The sequence below is a fragment of the Canis lupus genome, chromosome 13, assembly GCF_011100685.1.
Source record: "Canis lupus familiaris isolate Mischka breed German Shepherd chromosome 13, alternate assembly UU_Cfam_GSD_1.0, whole genome shotgun sequence".
NCBI classification, from domain to species: Eukaryota; Metazoa; Chordata; class Mammalia; order Carnivora; family Canidae; genus Canis; species Canis lupus.
Genome location: NC_049234.1, coordinates 349,226 through 374,158, shown reverse-complemented (window position 1 = coordinate 374,158; position 24,933 = coordinate 349,226). Strand labels below are relative to the sequence as shown.

General features: G+C 42.7%; 1 protein-coding gene across 6 annotated transcripts in view; it reads right to left on the bottom strand.

The window, feature by feature from the left end:
* The window catches only part of MATN2 (matrilin 2), a 146,203-nt gene that overhangs the window by 27,765 nt on the left and 93,505 nt on the right, over positions 1 to 24,933 (bottom strand). For 5 of the 6 annotated variants that reach the window (XM_038555136.1, XM_038555132.1, XM_038555134.1 and 2 more), the window contains 5 exons: positions 24,481 to 24,603; positions 10,817 to 10,939; positions 5,978 to 6,100; positions 2,575 to 2,697; positions 2,138 to 2,260 (listed from right to left, as the gene is read on the bottom strand). In XM_038555136.1, the coding sequence (XP_038411064.1) occupies positions 2,138 to 2,260; positions 2,575 to 2,697; positions 5,978 to 6,100; positions 10,817 to 10,939; positions 24,481 to 24,603 (615 nt within the window). The remainder of the gene's footprint in view (positions 1 to 2,137; positions 2,261 to 2,574; positions 2,698 to 5,977; positions 6,101 to 10,816; positions 10,940 to 24,480; positions 24,604 to 24,933) is intronic. The other variant, XM_038555137.1, reaches the window with a different exon arrangement.

Genomic DNA, 24,933 nt, shown 5'->3' with positions numbered 1-24,933 from the left:
TATCCACAGTATCTGCTACCAAGGCGCTAAAGGGAGGCTGCCTTTCTGAAGGATGAAAGATACTCTTACAAACTGAGCTGGCTTGGCTGGCCCCTAGCAGGGGCTCTCACCCCTCTACTGCCCAGCCGGCTTTTCCAAAAGTTTGGAGTCATGTTGTCCGGCTCTTTGTCATCTGGCATAGAGCTGGGAAACACAGCCCCCAGTTAGCCATGGCCACACAGAAAACAAAGCCCATTATTACTGGACAGAGCAGCCAGACTGAATCACCCCAGGGCAGACAGACAGCCTTTAATTTGGGGAACAATTCAACGCCTATGTATTATTAGCCAGCGGGTAAAATCAGTCTCTTAGGTGATACAATTCCCAGAGGATAGGTTATACTTATCCTATGTGATCATCTCAGAAGTTTTCATATAGTCACAGCCATATATAAATATGTACATATATCAAAATTCACTTCTGATGGCATTGCACTTTAAACGGGGAGGTGTGGGATCCCTGGGTGGCGCAGCGGTTTGGCGCCTGCCTTTGGCCCAGGGCGCGATCCTGGAGACCTGGGATCGAATCCCACGTCGGGCTCCCGGTGCATGGAGCCTGCTTCTCCCTCTGCCTATGTCTCTGCCTCTCTCTCTCTCTCTCTCTCTCTGTGACTATCATAAATAAATAAAAATTGAAAAAAAAAATAAACGGGGAGGTGTACAACATTAAAAAGCATCAGTGGCATGACTTATATGGACCTGAGGGCTGTGTGATGGTAAGGAAAAGGAAGAGCGTTTGTTGGGAAAGGCTGTAAGAATTTCTTGGAAGTCCCGCAGCCAGCTTATAGTCTGCTCTTGAGGATTGCAGTAAGGGGGGAGGACAAAAGAAGGTCATGAATATCTAAGATGACGGAAAATTAAAGCAAACTAATAAAAAGCCACACGTCTGGCTCTGGCATCAGTCACATGTAGATGCAACTCCAGGCGCCTAGCCTCGTCCTAGGCCCAGTGCACTCGCCCTCCCAGGGGTGTGCCCAGCAGGGGCAGGGGCAGGGGCAGGGACAAGGGCAGGGGCAGGGGCAGGGGTGGTGGGTGGCCGGGAGCGGCCAGAGGTGGAGAAGCCGTTTGCCAAGCCTCTGGAATCCATCTGGGACAAGGAAGACATTCTTGTCCATTTGTAGACATTATGGTCTGCAAAGAGGGGCCCACCCAGCTGTGCATCAGCTCAACCCGTGTCCATGGATAGCATTCAAAGGTGGATAATTTAGGTTGTGGCCACGATTGTATCAGTAGTCAGGGCAGTTAGCCTCAGAACCAGAAAGACCAGCAGGATGAGGAAGAAAAATTATAGTCTTTTCCCTCCATTTCTGACTCTTTCTGTCAAAACGACTATTTTTAAAGTATTTACTTTAGTCCACTGAGATTGCAGAGCGGAAACACAACATTCTTGAAGAGAAAGGGAGCTAGAGGGGCCTTTTTTCTTTTTTTTTTTTAGGTTTTGTTTTTAATGAATGGACCCAGGAGTTGGGGCCAGCTGCAAGGATATATGTACTCAGGGAGCATCACTGCCAACCTCTCCATCTGCGGCCAGATCATGAGGCAAAGAGGGGCAGGGGATGGAAGGCTTCTCAGAAGCCTCCTCCTTTCCCAAGACTGACTTTGGACTCCCATAGACCAGAGCTTGAACCCATCCTTTTAACAAGGGTGACCTCAGGCTCCTTACTTAATCTGAACTGCAGTTTCACCACAAACTGGGGAGCCCAGAGTACTGCTAGAACTCGAGGTTGCATGCACTTGGCACAGTACTGGCAAGAAGTCAGCACCCACAAACTGGTGTGCATTGTGTTATTGGGCATCGCAGGCTGGCTACCCCGCTCCGCCAGAGTAGGGGTAGGGAAGAGAAAGGCAAGAAATAAGGCTCTGTCCAGCTTCCACATGAGCCCAAGGCACACTACCGAAATAGGAAAACGCTGTCTGGGGGAGTAGAGGGAGGAAGCTGCGGGGCAGGGGAAGGGCACCGGGGCTCAGGAGCGGGTATCCAAGAGGCCTCCTTGATGCGCACTCACACAGGCCCAGCGAACCCCGCTGCGGGCATCCGCCACCCGCACACGGCCCCTGTCGAGTCCTGCCCTGCTTGTCGCTGCACCCGGGACACTCACTGGCACAGGTCTTCCCGTCACTGCGGAGCACGTATCCCTCAGGACACCGACAAACAAAGGATCGGTCAGTGTTGACGCAGGAGTATTCGCAACCATGGTTGCTCAGCAAGCAATAATCCGCCCCTGCGAAACCAGGCCGCCAGGAGACTTGGTCAGTAAGCCTCCGGGTGCTGCCGCCGGGAATCCAGTAGAGGGACGGTCTTGTCTGTCTGCACCCCTTGCCCCCCCAAAGTCACGCAGCCTGCTCCCCCACCCCTCCAGAGCATGCAGTCCCCAGAGGACACTCCCACAACCCCCCCCCCCCCCCCCTACTGGGAGGCACAGAAAAGTCAGAGGGGCGAGAGGACCATGAGCCACCCCTGCTTCCCCCAAGGCAGTGCTCATGTTTCCCCCTGTGGCAGACCTCCCCGACAGGAAAGGCAGGGAAGGGGGCTTACTGGAGCAGGTCTTGAGGTCGTCGTTGATGAGGAAGCCTTCTGAGCACTGGCAGACGTAAGAATCCTCAGTGTTCAGGCACAGCTGCTCACAGCCATGGTCCTGCTCCGCGCAGTGATCCACCCCTACGTTTGCCACACAGGAAAGCACAGAGAAACCTGTCAAGCCTCACAGGCAGTGGGGCATTAGAAAGAAATACCTCCCCCGCCCCGGGGGGGCCCGAGGTGGATCCCATAGGAGCCCTTTATTCATGAGCATCAGGAAGAGCAGGGCTGAAAGGTTTGGTCCTACCCCTGGTGGCTGGCCTCTGGGAAATCAGCCTTGTTTGTTTGTTCTTCTCCACAGTTATTTTCTTATTTAAAAAAAATTTTTTAAAAAGATTTTATTTGTTTGAGAGAGAAAGCATGAGTAGAGGAGCAGAGGGAGAGGGAGGAGCAGAGGGAGAGGGAGGAGCAGGCCACCCACTGAGCGGAGCGCCCAGTGCAGGATTGGACTTGATCCCAGGATCCCGGGATCATGATCTGAGCCAAAAGCAGATGCTCAACTGCTGAGCCACCCAGGCACCCCTTCTTCCCATTTCTGTGTCTGAAGAGTAAGGCGCCTACAAGTCCTTTGTGACAGCAGCACTTTATGCCAGGACCGTGGCACCCTAATCTACAATCCTCAAGGCAGGTGTGAGCCCATCTCAAGGAGGAAAATGGGGCTCAGGAAGGTCCAGTGGCTTGCCCAAAGCCACACAGCTGGGGAGTGGTACTTAAGAATGATGAGGGTTGTGGCATCAACCCAGTTAGGCTCAAATCCCGCCTGTACTGCTTCCTAGCTAGGAAATGCCAGGCATTCCCTTGGCCTCTGGGCCATCCTTTCCTGACCTGAGAAATGGAGACTGATGGTTGTTTTCTTAGAGGAATGTGGTGAGGAGGAGAGAAGTTGATACCGGAAGGCCCTCAAACCTGTAGCTGGCGCAGTGATTGCTGAATGGATGCTTATTAAGTATCCCTGGGAAAGAATTCATTGTCTAGTTTCATTTTTCTCTGAAAAATGACACAGAAAAAGTGTTTTCACCCCCCATACTCAGGACACCCAGATTCAGAAAACAAACCAAAGCCACAGCCTGCATGTGTGGCCAATCCTGGCACCCAAGCGTGGCACAGCTGGCTCCCCTGGGCAGTGAGCACTGGCGGACAGTGAATACACCGCTGTGGTGAATGGCTCCCACAGACAGCCCTCCATGCTGCCTCCCAGATTTCCTTGATGGATAAAATGCACACCCAGGGACTGGAGAGACATTGAAGGCCTTGTGCTGGGCCATTACGCAGGCTTCTCTCCCAAAGGGCCTGGAGCTGGTGCCTTCTGGAACATTCCACTGGTGGCTGTGCCTACTCTTGCAGGATCTCAGGAGTCAGAAGCTCATATTCACATCTTGGTTCCATCATTAACCAGTCATGTGATGCCAGGAAGGTTACTTAATCTTTTTGTGCCACAGTTTCCCTGTCTTTAAACGGGGATAAGACTGTAGATGCCTCATAAGGCTACTGTGAGGATACAGTGAGTGAGTGCCTGGCAAGTGCTTACCACAGCCTCACAGAATGTGCACCTCATAAAGGTCTGCTGTCATTATGGCCTGGGTCTCCCTGAGTACTTGAGGAGAACAGGACACCACGGCCTTCTCTGGGAGCTCCTAGGAAGAAATGGCTTGGTTTATACTTTCTGGAAGCTAAGTGGTCTTTTTCTTTCTTTCTTTTCTTTTTTTCATTTCTTTCTTTCTTCTTAAGATTTTTACTAATTTATGCACGAGACACACACAGAGAGGCAGAGACACAGGCTGAGGGAGAAGCAGGCTTTCTGCAGGGAGCTGGATGTGGGACTCGACCCCTGGACCTCGGGATCATGACCTGAGCTGAGGGCAGATGCCCAACCACTGAGCCACCCAGGGGTTTCGCTTTCTTATTTGATCCCAGAGAGACACTATGGCCCAATCTCTTCTTGCCCCTCTCTGAATCCTTCTAGGCTCCCCCAAGGCATGCAGGTAGAGAGGAGCAGGCCAGGGCCCCTAGGGCTCTAGGTGGATCTATCAGGTTATGCCCAGCCTGTCCTGGGACACTTGCCAAGGCTGTCAGCTGGCAGACCCCACACTCTTGGAAGACGGCAGAGTGTGTGTACCCAGATCCATCTTTATGTCTCCTTGTTGAATGGAACACCTTCTGCTCCCCATTGGTTTCTCTTAGGCCTCAGAGACTTCCACAGGCAAGTACATAGCCACACTGTCTGGTTCAAAAGTTCTTTGAACACCGAGATCAGTCCTTAGAAAGCCTAATTGACACACTTTGCTCCCTCTAAAGACCGAAGGGGCACAAGTCTTCCTGAGGATTGCTCAGTACCTAATACTACATCTGTGAAACTTCCCCTTCTGGCAGTTTGAGGTCCAAATGCTCAACAGCTGCACTGTTCTCATTCACAATCTATCTCTGTCCCCAAAGCTGGAGCAGATGTGTGGCCTGCCGGGTGGGAAGCCGCACAAAGGACTCCTTTTCTGCTGGTCATGTCACGGAGCCCCTCTCACAGCAGACTGGGGTCACCGCAGTGCTCATGTGCCCCCACCCCCGCTGGCCTGGACCAGTGGAGACTGTGCCTCATAAAACATGACAGAGCCGTCCAGCTGGCAAAGCCTGCGGGTTTCCGTACATTTACATCACCAAATGGAGATTTGTTGTGCCTCTTACACAAGAAAATTAAGAAAGGCTTCACAAAAAGTCCCATATTTCCCAGCTCTGCCCCCAGACAGAGCTCTATGGCAGCTCACATACTTTCTGAGGTCTGTCTCCTTTGGCCTCTTTTTCCAGCCTGCAGCCGCTGGTCACTCTCCCAGGCTCCGTGGTCATAATGAATGATTATCTTTCATTGTGTTTTCCTTGTGCCAGGCCCAGGCTAAGAGACTGTAATGGTCCTGCTCATTCCCCTTAAAAACTCTAGCACATCAATACTGCTATTATTGCCACTTTTTTAAACAGCTGGGAAAAATCCAAGCTTGGCAAAGTTAAGTACCTCGACCAGGGCTACATGTCTAGTAGGTGGTGACGCTTGGATTTTAGATTCCAGCAGGTCTGCCTTAATCAGTGCTCTTGACAGCAAAGAACAACATTAGCTAATATTTACTGAGTGCTTATTAATATTTACCTGTATTTTTTAAGTGCTTTATTGATTCTTTTTAATCCTCCCAACCCAATCTCTGAGTTAGGTAGTTTGGATAGTCCCACTTTATGGATGATGAAACTGAAATAAGGAAGAGTAAGCCTGTCAGGCCTTCAGGCCCACAGGAAACCCAGCAGTTTCAGAAGTGAGCCCTGGGACCTTTGTGTGAACCACACCCTCCCATCCAAACCATCCCCCTGGGCCCAGCACACTCACTGCTGCAAGTCTTGCCATTGGGGTCCAGGGTGTAGCCCTGGCGGCAGCGGCAGTAGTAGCCATCCTCTATGTTGATGCATTCATGCTCACAGCCCGGTTTGTTCAATGCACAGTAGTTGATCCCTAAGGGGAGAAAGAGCAGACCGTCCTGCAGTCTCTGGGTTTCTTCCAGGGCTGTGAGGTCAGCCCCTCATGACAAATATTCAGTAAATAAGTTGCTCTATAGGACAGAGAAGACAGCTCCTGCTCTCTGGGAGCTGGTTTGAAGGAGAATCTGAGATTGGAAGTCTGCGTTCTTCCAGTTTGAGTCTTTTCCCCCTTTGATGGCCAAAAGCTGGAGAAATGGGTTGAGGACCACAGTTTCCAGCCCATCCTTTCCCAAGGAAAATAGAAACACTGAGAAAATCCAATGAGTCTTTTCTTCTGGTTAACCTAATCACTAGGACTCAAAAAATGGAAGGAACCATGTCTGCAGTGATATCTGACAATGACATCAGACAGCTCAAGGCAGAGCCAGCAAAAGCTGATCTTGCAAAATATCCAGCTATCTAGGAGAAGCAGGACATGGCAGTTACATTAAGAAGGGTCCAAATGGTTAATCCTCCTCTGGGTCAGATCAAGACATCCTCCATAATATCAAGAAATTGGAGATCAGTTGGACACATCTGAGGCTGTCCCTGGTTGTGGCAGTTGTGTGCTATGTAGACATTCACCCCCATCCAAGCTGGGTTCCTGCCAGTAGGTGGGAGCAGCATCACAACAAGGAGCGCACAAGTGCAGGGAGGGGCAGAGGGAGAGGAAGAGAATCTCAAGCAGACTCCTTTTGGAGCTGAGAGATCATGACCTGATCTGAGCTGAAATCAGGAGTGGACATCCAACTGTCTAAGCCACCCAGGTGCCCCCATCAGTGTTATCTTTAAAAAAGATTTACATACAAAATAATTAGACTGAAAAACATTTAGATTCTTTTTTTTTTTTTTTTTTTTTTTTTAAGATTTTATTTACTTACTCATGAGACACAGAGACACAGGCAGAGGGAGAAGCAGGCTCCATGCAGGGAGCCTGATGTGGGACTCGATCCTGGGTCTCCAGGATCACGTCCTGGGCTGAAGGCAGGCGTTAAACCGCTGAGCCACCCAGGGATCCAACATTTAGATTCTTAAAGCTGTCATCACTCAGCTACCTGGCAAACAGCAATTCAATACTGACTCTCCTCCAAATGGTTCCTTATCACAAAGGTTTAACCGTAGATCTAGGCCTTCTTTACATGCTTGTGTTACATTTCTTCCCCTGTGTATTACTTAATTGGTATTTATTAAGTATGTACTAGGTGCCCCATACCTGGTTCAGTCTCCTCACTAACTGAAGTGCCACATGTGGGCCAGGCTGGCTGGTGGCTTTATCTGGTGAAGCCCAGAGTATCCAGTGAGCCCCATGTGAGGTCAGATGGAAGAACTGTCAGACAACAACTTTTATTTAACTTTATTTTTAAAAAGTATTTTATTTATTTATTCATGAAAGAGGCAGAAACATAGGCAGTGGGAGAAGCTGACTCCCTGTGGGGAGCCCAATGCAGGACTCAATCCCAGGACCCCGGGATCACGCCCTGAGCCAAAGGCAGATGCTCAAGCGCTGAGCCACCCAGGAGTCCCCAGACAACAAATTTTAAACAGAGCTTCTGACTGCCAACTCATAAGAAAGCTGGAGACTTCACTGAGATGGTACAACATAAAAACATGAAAGATTAGTGACCCCAGACAGTGAATTATAATGCCAATGGAGTGGCACAGATAGCACATTTCAGAAAAATTGGACAGGCTACCAAATGTTAAAGCAGGATGTCATGTTCCTTGGCTCAGTAACTCCACGTTCAAGGAAGGAAAGCAGCCCATTCAAGGTCATAGGGTCGGTATGAGTGACACTGCTAAGACCAGCCCTCACATCTGCAGCTCAGGCCAAGCTATGGACACCACCCCAGCTCTTTAGAGGAGGATGTCTCCCACTCCGGGAAGCACCAGCTACAGTGCCAGCATGAGCAATCCTGGAGTCCAGCACACAGGTCACACCCACATACGATTCCACCCTCAGGCCCCACTTCAACCGCCAGGCCGGTCTTGGTTTCTATGCTTTGCACCATCGCCTTAATAATTTATGCTTTAAAATGATGACAGTACTTTCCAGAAAAAGAAATTATGTCCAGATGAGGAGGAAGAACAAATCCTGGCCAAGAGACTTTTCTTCAGTAGAATTCTGCCTTGAACTTTGTTGTCTACCTACCTTAATTGGATAACATGAAATTCCTTTGAAAAATAGATTTCTTATTACATTTGAAAATCATCCACATCCATCCACCATCTATTAAATCTAAATGGCTGTACCCTGAACTTGAGGCCCGTAATGCTCTCAAGATCTTGAAACTCCTAATAACAGACTCCAGGTTTAAATCTAATTTCTTGCTTCCCTCTTCCACGTAATGCTCCAGAAAGACAGGGAGCACTCACTGGCATTAACAGCTGTCTGCTGTAACAGAGCACAGACATTAAGTCAGGGGCAGCTCTAAGAGGCTGACTTCAGGAGTCTGGGGCTGGGTTTGCACAGACAATGGAAAATGTAACGATGAGGCAGGAGGTTGGGAGAAGGGCTGATGAAGACACTGGGTTTTAGAAACAAATTCCATTTTTCTTGGGTGGAAAAGTAGGACACCTGGCTAATGAGGAAATGAAGCTATAATCACTAAACATATGTGGACGAATATTAGGGACTCTGGACTGAGGCACAGCCTACAAACAGGCTCATCTGTGGGCTCATTTTCGGTGGTCAAGCTACTCCCTATGGTCACCTCCTCTCCACTCACTCTTCTGTTCTCGACCTCCCTTCTCCCTTGATAACAATGCATGTATCCACCACCCTGGACTCTTCTCTTACTCCAAGTCCCTGTCCAGGCAGGGTGTGAGGGAGTGGGAGAGGTTGAAGGAATCCTAGATGACTGGGAAGAGATGAAGAGCTTCAGGGGCACCTGAGTGGTGTAGTCAGCTAAGCAGCCAACTCTTGGTTTCAGCTCAGGTCACAATCTCAGGGTTGTGAGATCCAGCCTCGGGTTGGATTTCCAGCTCAGTGCTGAGTCTGCTTGAGATTCTCTCTCCTTCTCCCTCTGCCCCTCCCACTCGTACTCTCTCTCTCTCAAATACATACATACATACGTACATACATAAATGAAAAAGAGATGAAGAGCTTTAAGCAAATTCTCCTGCACTGATGGCCATATGCCCAACCTGTTCCCTTTTCCCTCCATCAGTAACATACATGGAGCTTGCAACCACAATGTGTGTCTGATTTGAACCAGATCTAATTATCCCCTACTAAGAGCTTTTTGGTCTACAAATAAGTCCACCTGTGACTGATTTTCCTTGGGTATAGTCAGCCACTAATACACTTAAGCCTACAAAAAGGTGCATATAGCAGAGAGGAGTGGTCAAGCCAGGAAAGTTGGCCCTTTACCATAGTATATACATGTGTGGACTAATGAAAAATATTCCACCTAATTGTTTTCACATTCTGAATCCTCTCAGTTAAAATTTCTATTTAATGCTCAAATGTTTCCAGGGTTCATATCTAAGTGAGGCCAGAGGCATTATCTTTTATAAGAGAGGCCCGGTTTCAAAACATGGCCTCTGCAACCATCTACCACTGTACGAGGTCTAACACTTATTAGAGTGAGTGGGTGAGTCCATATGTGCTGGGAGCAGAATGTGACTTTTCTGGATTCAGTGATATAGCCCATAGTGCTTTTTCAAAAGAAATACACAGTCAAACTTTTGAAAATTCAGTCCTGCCTGTGATGTAGAGCACTGCTGTACATATCACCAGGAAGAGGCACATGAAGAAGTACATGAGAACATACACCCCTAAATGGGGCTCCAGAAAGTTCTGTAAATGAGACCGCCAGGAGAACACAAACAATTCTGTGTGTGTGTCAACTAACTACAGAAATACTTTTTTAAAAAGTTCATAATCTGCATGCCTTAAAAGGGCCATCTTTCTAACGAGATTGAGTAACTCAAATAATAGGTGCAGTTTCTCCAGGATGATAAATATCAGAGAGATCTGTTTGCTCATTCACTCAATCATTCATTCAATAAGTCTTGGGTTGCACCTCTATTTGCCAAGCCCATGGGGTGCTGAGGATTCAAGAGTGAGAAAAAGAGAAGAATCTCTTGCAGACCTTCCACTCTACTGATTTCTCAGGGACAGTCTGGTTTAAAGAGATCCCATTGGGGGTCCATGCTCTACATCTCCCTTGATGTGCCAGCCAACAGGCATTTGAGTCACATCATTCATTTCATCCTGTTGACACCATGTACCTCTTGAATGCTGCAGGGATACTCCAGAGTTGTAATTTTTTCTTCCTTATGTCAAACAGGATGGAGCAGCAATTTCCCCTGCCTGGCACCCATCAAGTATCTCATCTGCTATAATTGGAAGAAACCAACTCCTTTTACCTCCTGTCACCGGGTCTGGACTGTTCTTTCTCAAAAGTTAACAAATACGTGTTGCGGGGCTGAAGAGGAGGGAGGGTGTGCCCTCATTTCACATAGGTTGGAGCTTAAGCTTGGGTTTCGACTTTGCTCAGTTAATCCTCTGGGCGGACCCAGTCTATTCAATCTTTAAAAATCATCCCCATCATAGAATCAGGAGTGACAAAAGATAAAATAAAGGGCAGAATAGTGTTAGTAAACAAATGCTGAGTACAAGTATACCTGCTTAAGATTTGCAAGGACAAGGAAAATTAGCAGGGCATTATGGGAACAAGCCTCCTGTCCTACACCCAGTGTGACTTACTTCTGCAGGTTTTCTTATCTGGATTCAAGGTAAAACCTTTTAGGCAGCGACAGGAATAGGAGTCATCTGTGTTAACACACTCGTGCTGACATCCTTGATTAGGCGAGGCACAGTAGTCTATCTCTGGAAAGAAAGTAAAAATCATAATAATGATAAACAAAACAAGTCTAACATAGGAAAACCAAGGGATTTTCAGTCTTAATTTTTCTTAAACCATTCCTGTAACTTCAAACACTCCCGCTATGAAAGGATTTCTCAATGCTGTCATTTCCATGTTTAGGGATATGGTCCCCCGGTGAGAACTTTTCTCAACATATTACAAAATGTTTATGCAGCAAATGAAGTTGTGAAGATGATTTTCGTGGCCGGGTTCATGTAAGAGCCACTAAAATAAGAGTGTGATTGAGCATTTGTTTGTTGTATCACAGGCTGGGGAGAGCTTACTTCAATGTTTTATGGAATTTATGCAATTAAATCAATAAAATTTTCTCCCAAAGTCTAACTTCAAACCACTTAAATCCCTCAGACACTGAGCCAAACAATAGGACCAAAGTCAGATCCTGGGAAAAAGGAGTGAATGGAGTAGATATTCTGAGTGGATGTACTGCTCTCATTACTTCACTGGACTCATCTTCACTTAGATTTTCTTGGGGCTTCACAGTCAGAGAATGTGATCTCTAGGAACACATTAATTTAAACCAAAATATCATGGAAAAAAAGGTTAGAGTGAAGTTTTTATAATGGGGTTTTAGTATAAGCATTTTTAGATATGGAAAGTGACTTCTATTGAAGGGTCTGGTCTGATCAAAATTTTTTGCTATCATGGGAATTGATACACTGTTTAAAATTGTTTGAAATAGATGGCCACTGATGGGGTCATAAAAGAAAAATTTTTGTTGTGATGAGGATTTTTATTCTATTAAGGAACATGTGACCTACAGATATCATTTTCATTAATGAAGAATTTGGTATAAATGAGCTTTCCCAGTCTGTACCATAGGAAACAAAATGAATAAGAGAAAGGCACACAATATCCTTAGAAAGAAAAATATTGAGTAGATGCCAATTCTTCCCAATTTAAAGTCATAGAAATGTTAAATGCACACAAAAATTGAACAGAAGAGTATAAAAACTCATATATGTATCATTCAGATTTAAGAGAACCAATCTGTTTCTTCTTCCATAATAAGATTCAATGTTACACTGAAACAAACCCCAGATGTTATATCATTTTGTCCATAGATATTTCATAATGTATCCTTAAAAGATTGGAACTCCAGGATGGGATGTCTGGGGGCTCAGCAGTTGAGCATCTGCCTTTGGCTCAGGGTGTGATCCTGGGATCTGGGATTGGGTCCCTCATCAGGCTCCCTGCATGGAGCCTGCTTCTCTCTCTGCCTGTGTCTCTGCCTCTCTCCACATGTCTTTCATAAATGAATAAATAAAATCTTAAAAAAAAAAAGACTGGAACTTTTTTTTTTTTAACATTTTATTTTTAAGTAATCTCTACAGCCAGTGTGGGGCTCAAACTCAGATCCTGAGATCAAGAGTCATATGCTCCACCAACTAAGCCAGCCAGGCACTCCAAGTCTTTAAAAAATATAACTGCAATACCATAATCACATATAAGGTATTTTTAAAGCTTTTTATTTGGAAGCAATTTCAGATTTACAAAAAATTGCAAAAATAAAAGTACGGGGGATCCCTGGGTGGCTCAGCGTTTTGGTGCCTGCCTTCGGCCCAGGGCGTGATCCTGCAGTTCCAGGATCAAGTCCCACATCAGGCTCACTGCATGGATCCTGCTTCTCCCTCTGCCTGTGTCTCTGCCTCTCTCTCTCTGTGTGTCTCTCATGAATAAATAAATACAATCTTTAAAAAAAATAATACAAATACAAATATAGAGGTTTAAGAAACACCTGTATACTCTCTACTCGGATTCACCTATTTTTTTGTTTGTTCTTTTTGTTTTTGTTTTTTAAGATTTTATTTATTTATTCACGAGAGACAGAGAGAGAGAGAGGCAGAGACACAGGCAGAGGGAGAAGCAGGCTCCTTGCAGGGAGCCTGATGTGGGACTCGATCCCAGGACCCCGGGATCACCACCTGAGCTGAAGGCAGATGCTCAACCACTGAGCCACCCAGGTGCTCCAGATGCACCTATTGTTACCATTTTACTCCATTTGCTTTATCATTTGCTCATCTCTCTGAACTATTTGAGGTAAGTTACATACATCATGGTCCTTTTCCCTTAGTGTGTGCTTTTAAGAGGAGGTATATTCTCATATATTCTCTTATAAAACCACAGTGTAGTTATAAAATTCATAAATTTACACTGATATGATACTTTAATCTGCCATCCATATTCTAGTCTTATCAGTTGATCTAATAATGTTCTTTATAGTGTTTTTACTCCTCCACTATAGGATCCAGTATAGGATCAGAGATTATATTGTTTTCATCTACGCTTAGCCTTTTTAAATCTAGAACCATGTTGTTTAATGTGGCCATTTAAGTCAAAATGGGTTAAAATAAAATTAGGGGGACCTAATTTATTAGGTGGCTTAGTCAGTTGCGTGTCTGACTCATGATTTTGGGGTCATGAGATTGAGTCCCTCCATGTCTGCTTGTCCCTGTGCTTCCCCCACACCACAAGCATGTGCGTGCTCTCTCTCAAATAAATAAATCTTTAAAAAATTAAATTAAAAATCTAGTTCCTCGGTTGCACTAGCCACATCTCAAGTATTCAATAGCCATAGTAGCTTCTGACTACTGTGCTACACGGTACAGATACAGAACATGTGCTTGCTTCATCAAGAGTGTTCTATTCAATAGTGATAGTCCAGAGCATTTTTACAGCCTCTTTGTGTTTTATGATATTCACGTTTTTGAGTAATACAGTCTCCCCAGTATTTGAGTTTTACTGAGGTACGACCCAAAGCACATATTAAGGATGAACAACTGTTTTTTTAATAATAAATTTATTTTTTATTGGTGTTCAATTTGCCAACATACAGAATAACACCCAGTGCTCAAGGATGAACAACTTAATGAATTGTCACATACATGTGCTTCCATGAAACCATCACCACAATCAAGATAATGAACTTATGCATTGCTCTCAAAAGTTTTCTTGGGTGTCTTTTTTTTTAAGATTTTATTTATTTATTCATGAGAGGTGGAGAGAGAGAGAGAAAGAGAGAGAGAGAGAGAGGCAGAGATGTAGGCAGAGGGAAAAGCAGGTTCCATGCAGGGAGCCCGATGCGGAACTGGATCCCGGGACTCCAGGATCATGCCCTGGGCTGAGGGCAGGCGCTAAACTGCTGAGCCACCCAGGGATCCTCCTCTTGTGTCTCTAAGTCATTCTCCAAATTTTCTGGCCCCATATAATCATTAATCTTTCGAAATTTTCAGTTTGTGTCTTCCAGAATTTCATTAAAATGGAGTCATATCAGATATATTCTTTTGGTTCTGGATTCTTTCCCTCATCATAATTATTTTGAAATTCGTTCAGTTCATGTGTATGTCAGTAGCCTGTTCCTTTTATAATATTTCATTATATGGATATACCACAATTTATTTATCCATTTGCCTGGTGTTGGGATTTGAGTTGTTTCTAGTTTTGGGGTATCATAAACAAAGTAGCCAAGAACATTCATGTACAGGTCTTTATGTAGACATATGCTTTTTTTCTCTTGAGTCACCATCTAGGTGTAGAATGGCTGGGTCAAATGGTAGACATATGCTTAGTTTTTTAAACATTCTCACCAGCAGTTTATGTGAATTCCAACTGTTCCACATCCTCACCAACATGGCCATTTTAGCCATTCTGTTAAGGTATAGAGTTTATCTCATTGTGGTTTTATTTTGCATTCCCGTAATTACTAACACTGTTGAATATATTTTTGTATACTTATTTGCCATCTCTATATCATCTTTAGTGAAGTATCTGTTCAAATCTTTTGCCCATTTTTTTGCGTTGTCTGGTTATTAAGCTTCAAGAGTTCTTTATATATTTATTCTAAATACAAATCTTTTGTTGGATATAATTTTTGCACGTGTTTCTTTTTCAGCCTATGGCTCGCCTTTTCATTTTAATACTGGTATCTTTTGAAGAACAAGAGCTTTAATTTTGAGGAAGTTAAAAATAATAATAATTTTGAGGAAGTTCATGTTATTCATTTTTAATTTTTTATAGTTTGTGCTTTTTGTGTCCTATTTAAGGTATCTTTGCCAAACCTAGGGTCACTATGATCTCTCCTATATTTTATTCTAGGATTTTTATAATTTTTATTCTTATATTTAGGTTTAAAATCCATTTGAAGTTAATTATTTTTGTATGTGGTATGAGCTGAATATGAAGGGTTTTGTTTTTGTTTTTTGGGGTTATTTTTTTGCAAATTGATTCCTCATTTGTGGAAGACATTATCCTTTCCATTAATTGCCTCGGCATCTTTATTCAAAATCATTTCACCATAAATGTGTGGGTCTATTTCTGGACTCTATTCTGTCCCATTGACCTGTATGTATATCCATCTTTGCACCAATACCACAGTCTTGATTACTGTTGCTTTATAATTAGTATTAAAAATCAGGTGGTTTAAGTCTTCTAATTTTGTGCATTGTTTTCAAAATTTATTTGACTGTTTTAATCCTTTGAATTTTCACATATATTTTATTTTATTTTTTAAAGATTTTATTTATTTATTCATGAGAGATACACAGAGAGAGAGAGAGAGAGAGGCAGAGACACAGGCAGAGGGAGAAGCAGGCTCCATGCAGGGGTCCGACGTGGGACTCGATTCTGGGTCTCCAGGATCAGGCCCTGGGCTGAAGGTGGCGCCAAACCGCTGAGCCACCCGGGCTGCCCTTCACATATATTTTATTTTATTTTATTTTATTTTTTAATTTTTATTTATTTATGATAGTCTCAGAGAGAGAGAGAGAGAGAGGCAGAGACACAGGCAGAGGGAGAAGCAGGCTCCATGCACCGGGAGCCCGACGTGGGATTCGATCCCGGGTCTCCAGGATCACGCCCTGGGCCAAAGGCAGGCACCAAACCGCTGCGCCACCCAGGGATCCCCTTCACATATATTTTAGAATCAGCTAGTCAATTTCTACAAAAAAAGCATGCTAGGATCATGATAAATATTGCTTTGATGTATAGATTACTTTGGAAAGAATAAATAGCTTAATAATATTAAGTCTTCTGATTCATGAACGTGATATACGTATTTCGTTAAGTGTTCTTTAATTTCCCTTAGTGTTGTTTTGTAGCTTTCAGTGTATACGTCTCACATTTTTTTGTCAAATTTATCCATATATACTACATATTTTTGATGCTATGGTAAATAGTTTTTTTTTTAATCTTAATTTTGATTTTCCATTGAAAACCTATAAAAAATGGGGATCCCTGGGTGGCTCAGTGGTTTAGCACCTGTCTTCGGCCCAGGGCGTGATCCTGGGGTCCCAGGATTGAATTCCGCATCGAGCTCCCTGAATGGAGCCTGCTTCTCCCTCTGCCTGTGACTTCTGCCTCTCTCTCTCTCTGTCTCTCATGAATAAATAAATAAAATCTTAAAAAAAGAAAACCTATAAAAAATAGTTGTGTTTGTATATAGACCTTGTATCCTGCAATCTTACTGAACCATTTACAAGTTCTAGTAGCTATTTTGTAGACTCCACTGAATTTTCTACATAGATGATCATGTTGTCTGTTAATAAAGATGCTTTAATTCTTCCGTTCCAATCTAGATTTCATTTTTCTTTTTTCTTCCTTATTACAATGGCCAGAACCTATAGTACAATGCTAAAAGGAGGTGGTGAAAATGGGTATCCTGTTTTGTTTCTAATCCTATCAGGAAAGCATTCAAAGCATTCTTTCATTAATTATGATGTTACCTGATGGTTTCTCCATTGATGTACTTGATCAGATTGAGGCAGTTCTCAACATTCCTGGTTTGCAGACAGGTTTTTTCTTTAAAAATCATAATTGAATGTCAGCTTTTGTCCACTGCTCTTTCTGTATCTATTAAGTTGGGTTATATGGTATCTGCTTTTTTGTATGTTAATATTGTGAATTACATTGATCAAATTTTCAATGATCAACGAACCTTGAATTCCTGGGATAAATCTCACTTGGTTGAGATGCATTATTCTTTTTATATATCGTGAGATTTGATTGCTAAAAATATTTAAAGAATTTTTACATGTATTTTATGAAGGATATTTTTGTGTAGTTTTCTTGGAATTTATTTTTCTGGGTCCTATATCAGGGTAATTCTGGCTCCATGGAATAAGTCAAAAAATGTTCCCTTTTCTTTGATTTTCTTGAGAGATTTGTTTCAAATTAGTATTAGTTCTTCCTCAAACATTTGGTAGAACTCACCAGTTAAGCCAACGAGTCCTGGTGTTTTCTTTGTGGGATGGTTTATAAGTACAAGTTCAATTTCTTTTAATATTAGAGGCCTTATTCACATGATTTATTTCTTCTTGAGTTAATTATAATTTGAACAGACAATTCATTAATCAAAAACCAACACCAAAAAACATATATTTGCCAATTAACCCTATATATTGTTATATAGTTTTATGAAGAAGGGTAATTAGACATGATAATAAATAAAGCAATGAGAAAAAATTTTCTCTTAGCAGGTTAGCAAAAATTTTTTAGATCGCTTCCTCAAAACACAGTAGAGTATAAATTGTTACAAATTTTTTGAAAAATAATTTTGCAGTATGCATCAAAAGCCTTAAAGTTGTTAATAGCCTTTGATTCAATAAATTTTCTTTTATGTTTTATTCCTGATCAGGAATGCAAAGACTTATTTATCACAATACAGTTTGAACAGCCATGGGATCCCTGGGTGGCGCAGCGGTTTAGCGCCTGCCTTTGGCCCAGGGCGTGATCCTGGAGACCCGGGATCGAATCCCACGTTGGGCTCTCGGTGCATGGAGCCTGCTTCTCCCTCTGCCTATGTCTCTGCCTCTCTCTCTCTCTCTCTCTCTCCGTGTGACTATCATAAATAAATAAAAATTAAAAAAAAATTTTGAACAGCCAAAAAACTGTTGAACAATTTATGATAAATACATATGATAAATTATCATGCAGACATTAAAATATTTTTTAATGTTTTTGACAAAATTTAAATGACATGTGAAAATACCCATGATTTAATGTTATACTATATGAGCTCAACTCTATGAAAATATATTCATATGCATAAAAAAAACTAGAAAGAAACATAGCAAATTTGTATTAACAGTGGTTATCTCTGGGTGATGAGAGTATAGATCATTTCATTTTATATAATTTCATTTCTATACAACCCAGTGTTCTACAATGAGCGTATATTACTTTTGTAATAAAAAATTTCATAAATATGAAATTAATTGCTATGGAAAATAGCATTTAAAAAAATAGAAAAAAGAACAGTGTGGGAAGTCCCAGTAACAGGGAAGAAAATAATCAGAGAAAATTGCTGGGGACAATATGTATAGCTTCTGATGTCTATATCCAAAATACAAAATATAGGCAACAAACACAGCCAGTTTAGGTTTTTAGAATATGGAAGTGACTATGAGCTCACGAGTATCACTGGAATTCGGGAATTCAAACGCATGACTGAGAAGAGGACAGGCTATATGCTCCATGGACCACAACACTACATTACTATGTCTCACTCTGTCACACGGGCTTCCTTGCTATCCTTCAACATTGCAAGACCTCACAATTCCTGCCTCAGGGCCTTTGCACTGGTGCTGTTTCCCCTGCTTCAAAATTCTCTTCCTTCCCCCACCTCTTTCAAGTCTTTGATCAAATGCTACTTTCTTGTGAACTCTGTATTCTCATCTTACTTTGCTCCAATAGAATATAACCTATTGTCCATAAGGACAGAAGTGTTTGGTGTGTTTTACTTACCACTGCATGCTCAGTGTCTCCAACAGTATCTGGCACATAGTAGGTACTCAACAAATATTTGTTAAATGAATAAATGGTGATCAGTATTACTCTTCATGGAGTGTTTTGGAGGGTTTAGAGGTGTAAACATTGCCCATTAAGAACCAACAAGGGGTCACTAAAGATATAAGACAACTCACATTTTTTCAGGCTTTTTTTTTTTTTTTTTTTTTTTTTTTTTTTGCCAGGCTGCTTAAAAAAAAACTCCCTCTGTGAGGCTCTCAGCTCAGCAATTAACATCTTCTGGGTAGAGACATTCAGCCAGTTACAGACCCAACCAATTATTCTTTCGCCCAGCACACATTTCTCATCTGGTCTGTGGGGTACAGGGCTTTCGTCAGCAAATTGGCTGAATGTCTGTGAAAGTATAGAAAATTCCTACCACACTTTCCAGGCCTGGCTAGTCTACTAAATGAAATAAAGTTATTCTGATATGACTCAGTGACCAAGAAAATATGAGAAGCTTAATTTGTTCTGGTAGTTTCAAAGTGCAAGGAAGTAGTTATCAGCTCAGTTGAAGGAATCACTTTCTAAGAGTCAGAGCTCACAAAGTGGAATACACTTCATGGAGTGTAGTGAGTGTCTTGTCAGTAGGAGTATTCAAGTGCAGGCTGGATGATAGAGTGGTGGGAATATTGTAGGATGGGTAGTTGGGATAGAACTGGGTTGAACTTCAAGGCCCCCTCTAAGAAAAGTCTTTGATTCATGCACACAGGTCTCACAAAATTAAGTGGCATATTATAGTAGGTTAACCACCAGCTGGCCTGATACATTTTACACATTTTATATTTTATGCTGTTGATTTAGTATAAAATTATTCTCTCCCTCTGTTTCACTTTTTTAAAAGATTATTTATTTGAGGGATCCCTGGGTGGCTCAATGGTTTAGTGCCTGCCTTGGGCCCAGGGTATCTTCCTGGAGTCCTGGGATTGAGTCCCACATCGGGCTCCCTGCACAGAGCCTGCTTCTCCCTCTGCCTATGTCTCTTCCTCTCTCTCTCTCTATCTCTATGTCTCTCATGAATAAATAAATAAAATCTTTTTTAAAAAGGATTATTTATTTGAGAAGGTGAGAGTAAGAGATAGTGAGACAGAACATGAGCAGGGAGGAGAGGGAGAAGCAGGCTCCCTGCTCAGCAGAGCTCGATCCCAGGACCCTGAGATCATGACCTGAGCCAAAGGCAGACACTTAACTGACTGAGCCATTCAGGTGTCCCTGTGTTTCACTTTTAATGAAAGTATAAATATTCATGCAGTACTTTGTGCAAAACATTCCTCTTTGAAAAAAGAAAGATAGAAATGTTGACCAAGTAATCAATGGAGTCTAAAAAATAATAAGTATAATGATCTCAAAGTTGGTAAATAATAGCAACATTATATTATATGAATTACAAATGTCTATAATTGCCTTAACTCATTATAACAGGTATGAGATAATTAAGCATTAGACATGAAACCAGAGTATCCTTGGTATCAAAGACCTGAATTCCTGTCCAGTGTCCTCTATCTTTTCCATGAAAAGACCTTGAACATCTGAGAATGTTCTCATGCCTGGCTCAGTAGTAATGATTTCAAATTAGACCTCATAAAGTCTTGCTATATATGATCCAGCAGTTTGAAAGCAGGGCCTTGTACAGATGCTTGCACATTCATGTTCATAGCAGCCTTATTCACTATAGCCAAAAGGTGGAAGCAACCCAGGCATCTAGTGACATATGAATAGATAAACAAAATGTGATGTATACATACAATGGACCCACAATGGAATATTATCCAGCCTTAAAAAGGAAGGAAATTCTGACACACACTACAAGATGGATGAGTGAATCTTGGAAACATTATGCTAAGTGAAATAAGCCACTCACAAAAGGACAGATATTATATGATTCCACTTAACAGGAGATACCTAGAGTAGTCAAATTCATACAGGCAGAAGGTAGGATGGTGTTTGCCAGGGGCTGGAGGATGGGGAGGGAATGAGGAATTGTTTCACAAGTATGGAGTTTCAGTTTGGGGAGATGAAAAGTTCTGGAGCTGGATGGTGGTGACGGTTGCACAACAACATGAATGTACTTAATGCCACTGAACTATACACCTTAAATGGTTATTATTGTAAATTTATTTATTTATTTTTTTAAAATTTTTATTTATTTATGATAGTCACATCACAGAGAGAGAGAGAGAGAGAGAGAGAGGCAGAGACACAGGCAGAGGGAGAAGCAGGCTCCATCAGGAGCCCGACGTGGGACTCGATCCTGGGTCTCCAGGATCACGCCCTGGGCCAAAGGCAGGCGCCAAACCGCTGCGCCACCCAGGGATCCCATTATTGTAAATTTATTATGTATATTTTACCATAATGAAAAAAAGTCTTCCAATATTTTGCAAATTAATAGTACCTGCATATTTCTACTCTTCTCTACAAAATATTCAGATGGTTTTGGATGGGTTGCTTTAGGGTAAAGCATTGATATAAAAAGTGGTGCCTTTTTGAGTACTTACATATTTTAAATGCTATTATTTTTTTCAGGAACATAAAGTTCTATTATGTACATTTTTTTTTTAATTTTTATTTATCTATGATAGTCACAGAGAGAGAAAGAGAGAGAGGCAGAGACATAGGCAGAGGGAGAAGCAGGCTCCATGCACTGGGAGCCCGACGTGGGATTCGATCCCAGGTCTCCAGGATCACGCCCTGGGCCAAAGGCAGGCGCCAAACCGCTGCGCCACCCAGGGATCCCTATTATGTACATTTTGGCTTAATTATAAATTAATCATGCTCGGTATATCACATTAACAGACTACTTTTTCAGACAATAATTATATACTTACAAATTGGATTAAGCCCTTAAATATACTTTTGGTTAAAAATAGAGACAACATTTAAGGAACTGAGTATCTTTTGTCTTATTTCATTTTTTACAAGTTTATGAGAAGTGGAAAAATTTTTTTAAAAGATCTCTCAACATCACAGCAGCAGCCAGGCTGACTTGGCTGGAAGCTGATGTGATGCCACATTAATTACTAACAGGATGACTGCTTGATTTTGATTTTCTATCTCCATCCTGTTTCTGTCTTTATAATTGGCCTCCAATGCAGTTCTTGTTCTTGTCCCTCACACATGTAAGGCACTCCCAAGGGTCTCAGTTCTTACTGCTGGACTTTGCTTTATTTCTCACTCTTGCAGTTTTCCAGGTAAGCGGGGGGTCCCCTGCCTCTTGCCAGTCACCTCCCCAGGTCTGGCTTTCATCCTGCCCCTAAGCATGGTAGGAAGGGGGTCCTTTTTCTAGGAAACATATCTCCCCAATGCTGTCTGCCCAGACCCCTGTAAGTGCCCAGCACTCCTCTCCGCCCAGTTCTGCGTATTGACTCTACCAGGGCCCAGAGACAGCTGGACTGCTGGGCTCCATGCCTAACTGGTGAGGCCTCCCAGCCAGACCTCTCCTCTCAGTGCCCCTGTGCTTCGGTGTCCACAGCCAGGGTCCCCTCGCCTGCACCATCCTGGGGCTTGTAATTCTCCACATCACAGGAGATTCTGGGATAAGAAACATGCTGAACCATAGGGCGGGGGTGATGATGAGGTGCTGGGGATGGGGACTCTGGGCAGGGAAGGGGCTCTGCAGAGGCAGGAGGGAGACTGGGTAGGATGTGTGTTTCCCTCCAAGTCTCAGCGCAGTGGAAACCTGGGGCCAAGTCTTGAATTCTTTTATGCACTATTAAACTTAGCTCACACATGTGTTACATGCTCAATAAATACCAACTGAAAGTCTTTGAAGGCAGTATCATCTCTTAAAAGAACTTGCTCAGCACCAGACAAGTTGCCTAATGGTTTATAGGGATTATCTCATTTAGTTTTCAAAACAACAGTAGGAAGCTGGCAGTATTATTATCCCCTATTATAGTTAAGGAAAAATGAGGTACAAATAACTTGCCCAAGATCACCCAGCAAAAAATCAGAAGAGCTGGAATTTGATCTGAGGCCGAGGCTGCCCCTTGGAAACATATGGCCTCCCCTCTGATGAAGAGAACTGACCTGGCAGCCCAGCAACCGTGTTCCCAGCCATGATCACAGCCCAGGCTGCTGATTTATGGCTCAGAATATTCTGAAGGGAAGGGAGACTAGGAACGGAGGAGTACAGTCATTCATTCGCTTCTTCTTTCAATAAACTGCATGTAGGTCATGTGCCAGGCATGGGCCTGAGCCTGTTTGGCTCATATCCTTGCACATCTTTCTTCCTCCTGGCCACCCCTGTTCAGCCTTCTTTCCTTGGTAAATAAATGATGGCTCTGCCTTCAAGACTCAGCCAAGGTATCTCATCCTCCAGGAGGGAGCTCGCCTTGTTCATTGCTACTGACATATGGTTAGGACTCCAGAAATATATATTTTTGACTGAGTGTGTCTCTTACAGTTGCCCTGTCTCTGGCTCCAGTATTTGTAAGCTGCTGATGTTTAGGGATGGAAGGGTAAGTTTATATCTCAGGAGTTTTATAGGGGATGCTTTTTAAAAACACTGTGCGGCGAGTATATCCCACTTTACATAATCGATGTATTTTAGAAAGTTGTGGGTACATGAACTTTTTATGAATTACAATCCTATTTTCTCACTGATGTATGTTTCAGAGATAACTTATGCTAACCTATTACATTTCACTTCTTAGGGATGCCTGGGTGGTTCTGTCGGTTAAGCATCTGCCTTTGGCTCAGGTCATGATCCCAGGGTCCCATGTCCAGCTCCCTGCTCACCCAGGAGCCTGCTTCTCCCTCTCCCTCTGCTGCTCCCCCTGCTTGTGCTCTCTCTTGGACGTGCTCTGTCTCTCAAATAAAATATTTTTTTAAAAACTTCACTTTTTAAAAATGTTGGGCCCTAATATTTTAAAACCAAGCTTCTCTCAAGTGAACCCCTCCATAGGATGATAATCCATACACACTCTCTTAATTGTAGTGCTCTGACATATGTTTTACAGGTAACAGAACACTTTTGGAATCCTTTTGCAAAATATCTCTAGTTTATAAATTTTTATGGTCAGATTTTGGTAGCTCAAATTAATTCTGATTTGTATGTAAATAGTTAAAAATCAAATAGAACTAAATATATCAAACAAAAGAATGAACAGTTCTCTGCAATCCGCCCTTTTGAAAGAAACCACATTCAACTCCTTTAGGCTCAGCGATTTTCTGCACTTGTGTGGAGTCAGAGCTGAAGCCCACAAGCCACAAGGCTTCAGGGAAAGTATTTCTTAAGCTCTGTTAATACTGATGGGCACAGGCACGCTGAGCCAGCATGAAGTAAGATGGTCCCATTGTCAGCATGGTTGGCAGATGCTGGAAGAACACTCCCACATGTGGTCTCATAAAAGATACCTCTGTCAAACACCGTGAAGAGTGATGTTGAGACAGGGTGGGCTACAGTCCTGGGAAAAGTGAAGAAAGGCCTGACAAAGGAAGAATAGTGGTGGAAGGTATTAGACTAAATAATCCTGTGCTATAGCATGCTTGGGAGAGGTCCCATGGCCACAGTGTCCACAGCAAGAGCATCAAAAAAAATTCTGTTGTTGTCGTTGAATCACTGTATCGTACATCTGAAACTAATGCAACACTGTATGTTAACTACACTGGAATTAAAATAAAAGTAAGTAAATAAATAAAATGTTAGGTCCCAAAACTGTAAAACACACACACACAATACAACTTTTTTTTAAATGTAACTTACTTGCACATGTTTTTTTATCTGGGTTAAGAGTAAATCCTTTACGGCACCGGCAAAAGTAGGAGCTGTCAGCATTCACACACTCATGTTCACATCCGTGGTTCTCTGAGGCACAGTAGTCCACAGCTATAAATATTCAAACACAGAGTTTAAGTAGAAACACAAACAGGAAAGGAAATAATAGCATACTTATAACAAATATAAATGAAGATTAATGTTGTTGTCCCCAAAGAAGTATGAATAAATAAATAGGAATCCAAGGCTTCTTCTCCCACCACCAAAAAATAATCAGGGGTCTTAGATCAGGCAATTTATAGCACAAGATAAACTAAAGAACATACGACCAATTGTATTTAAAAGTTAAATAAATGTAAATCAAAACCACCTCAAGGCTTACAACACTTCTAAGTGTTGTAAAGGCACAAATAAAGACAGGACAAAACCCAATGGTGGTGA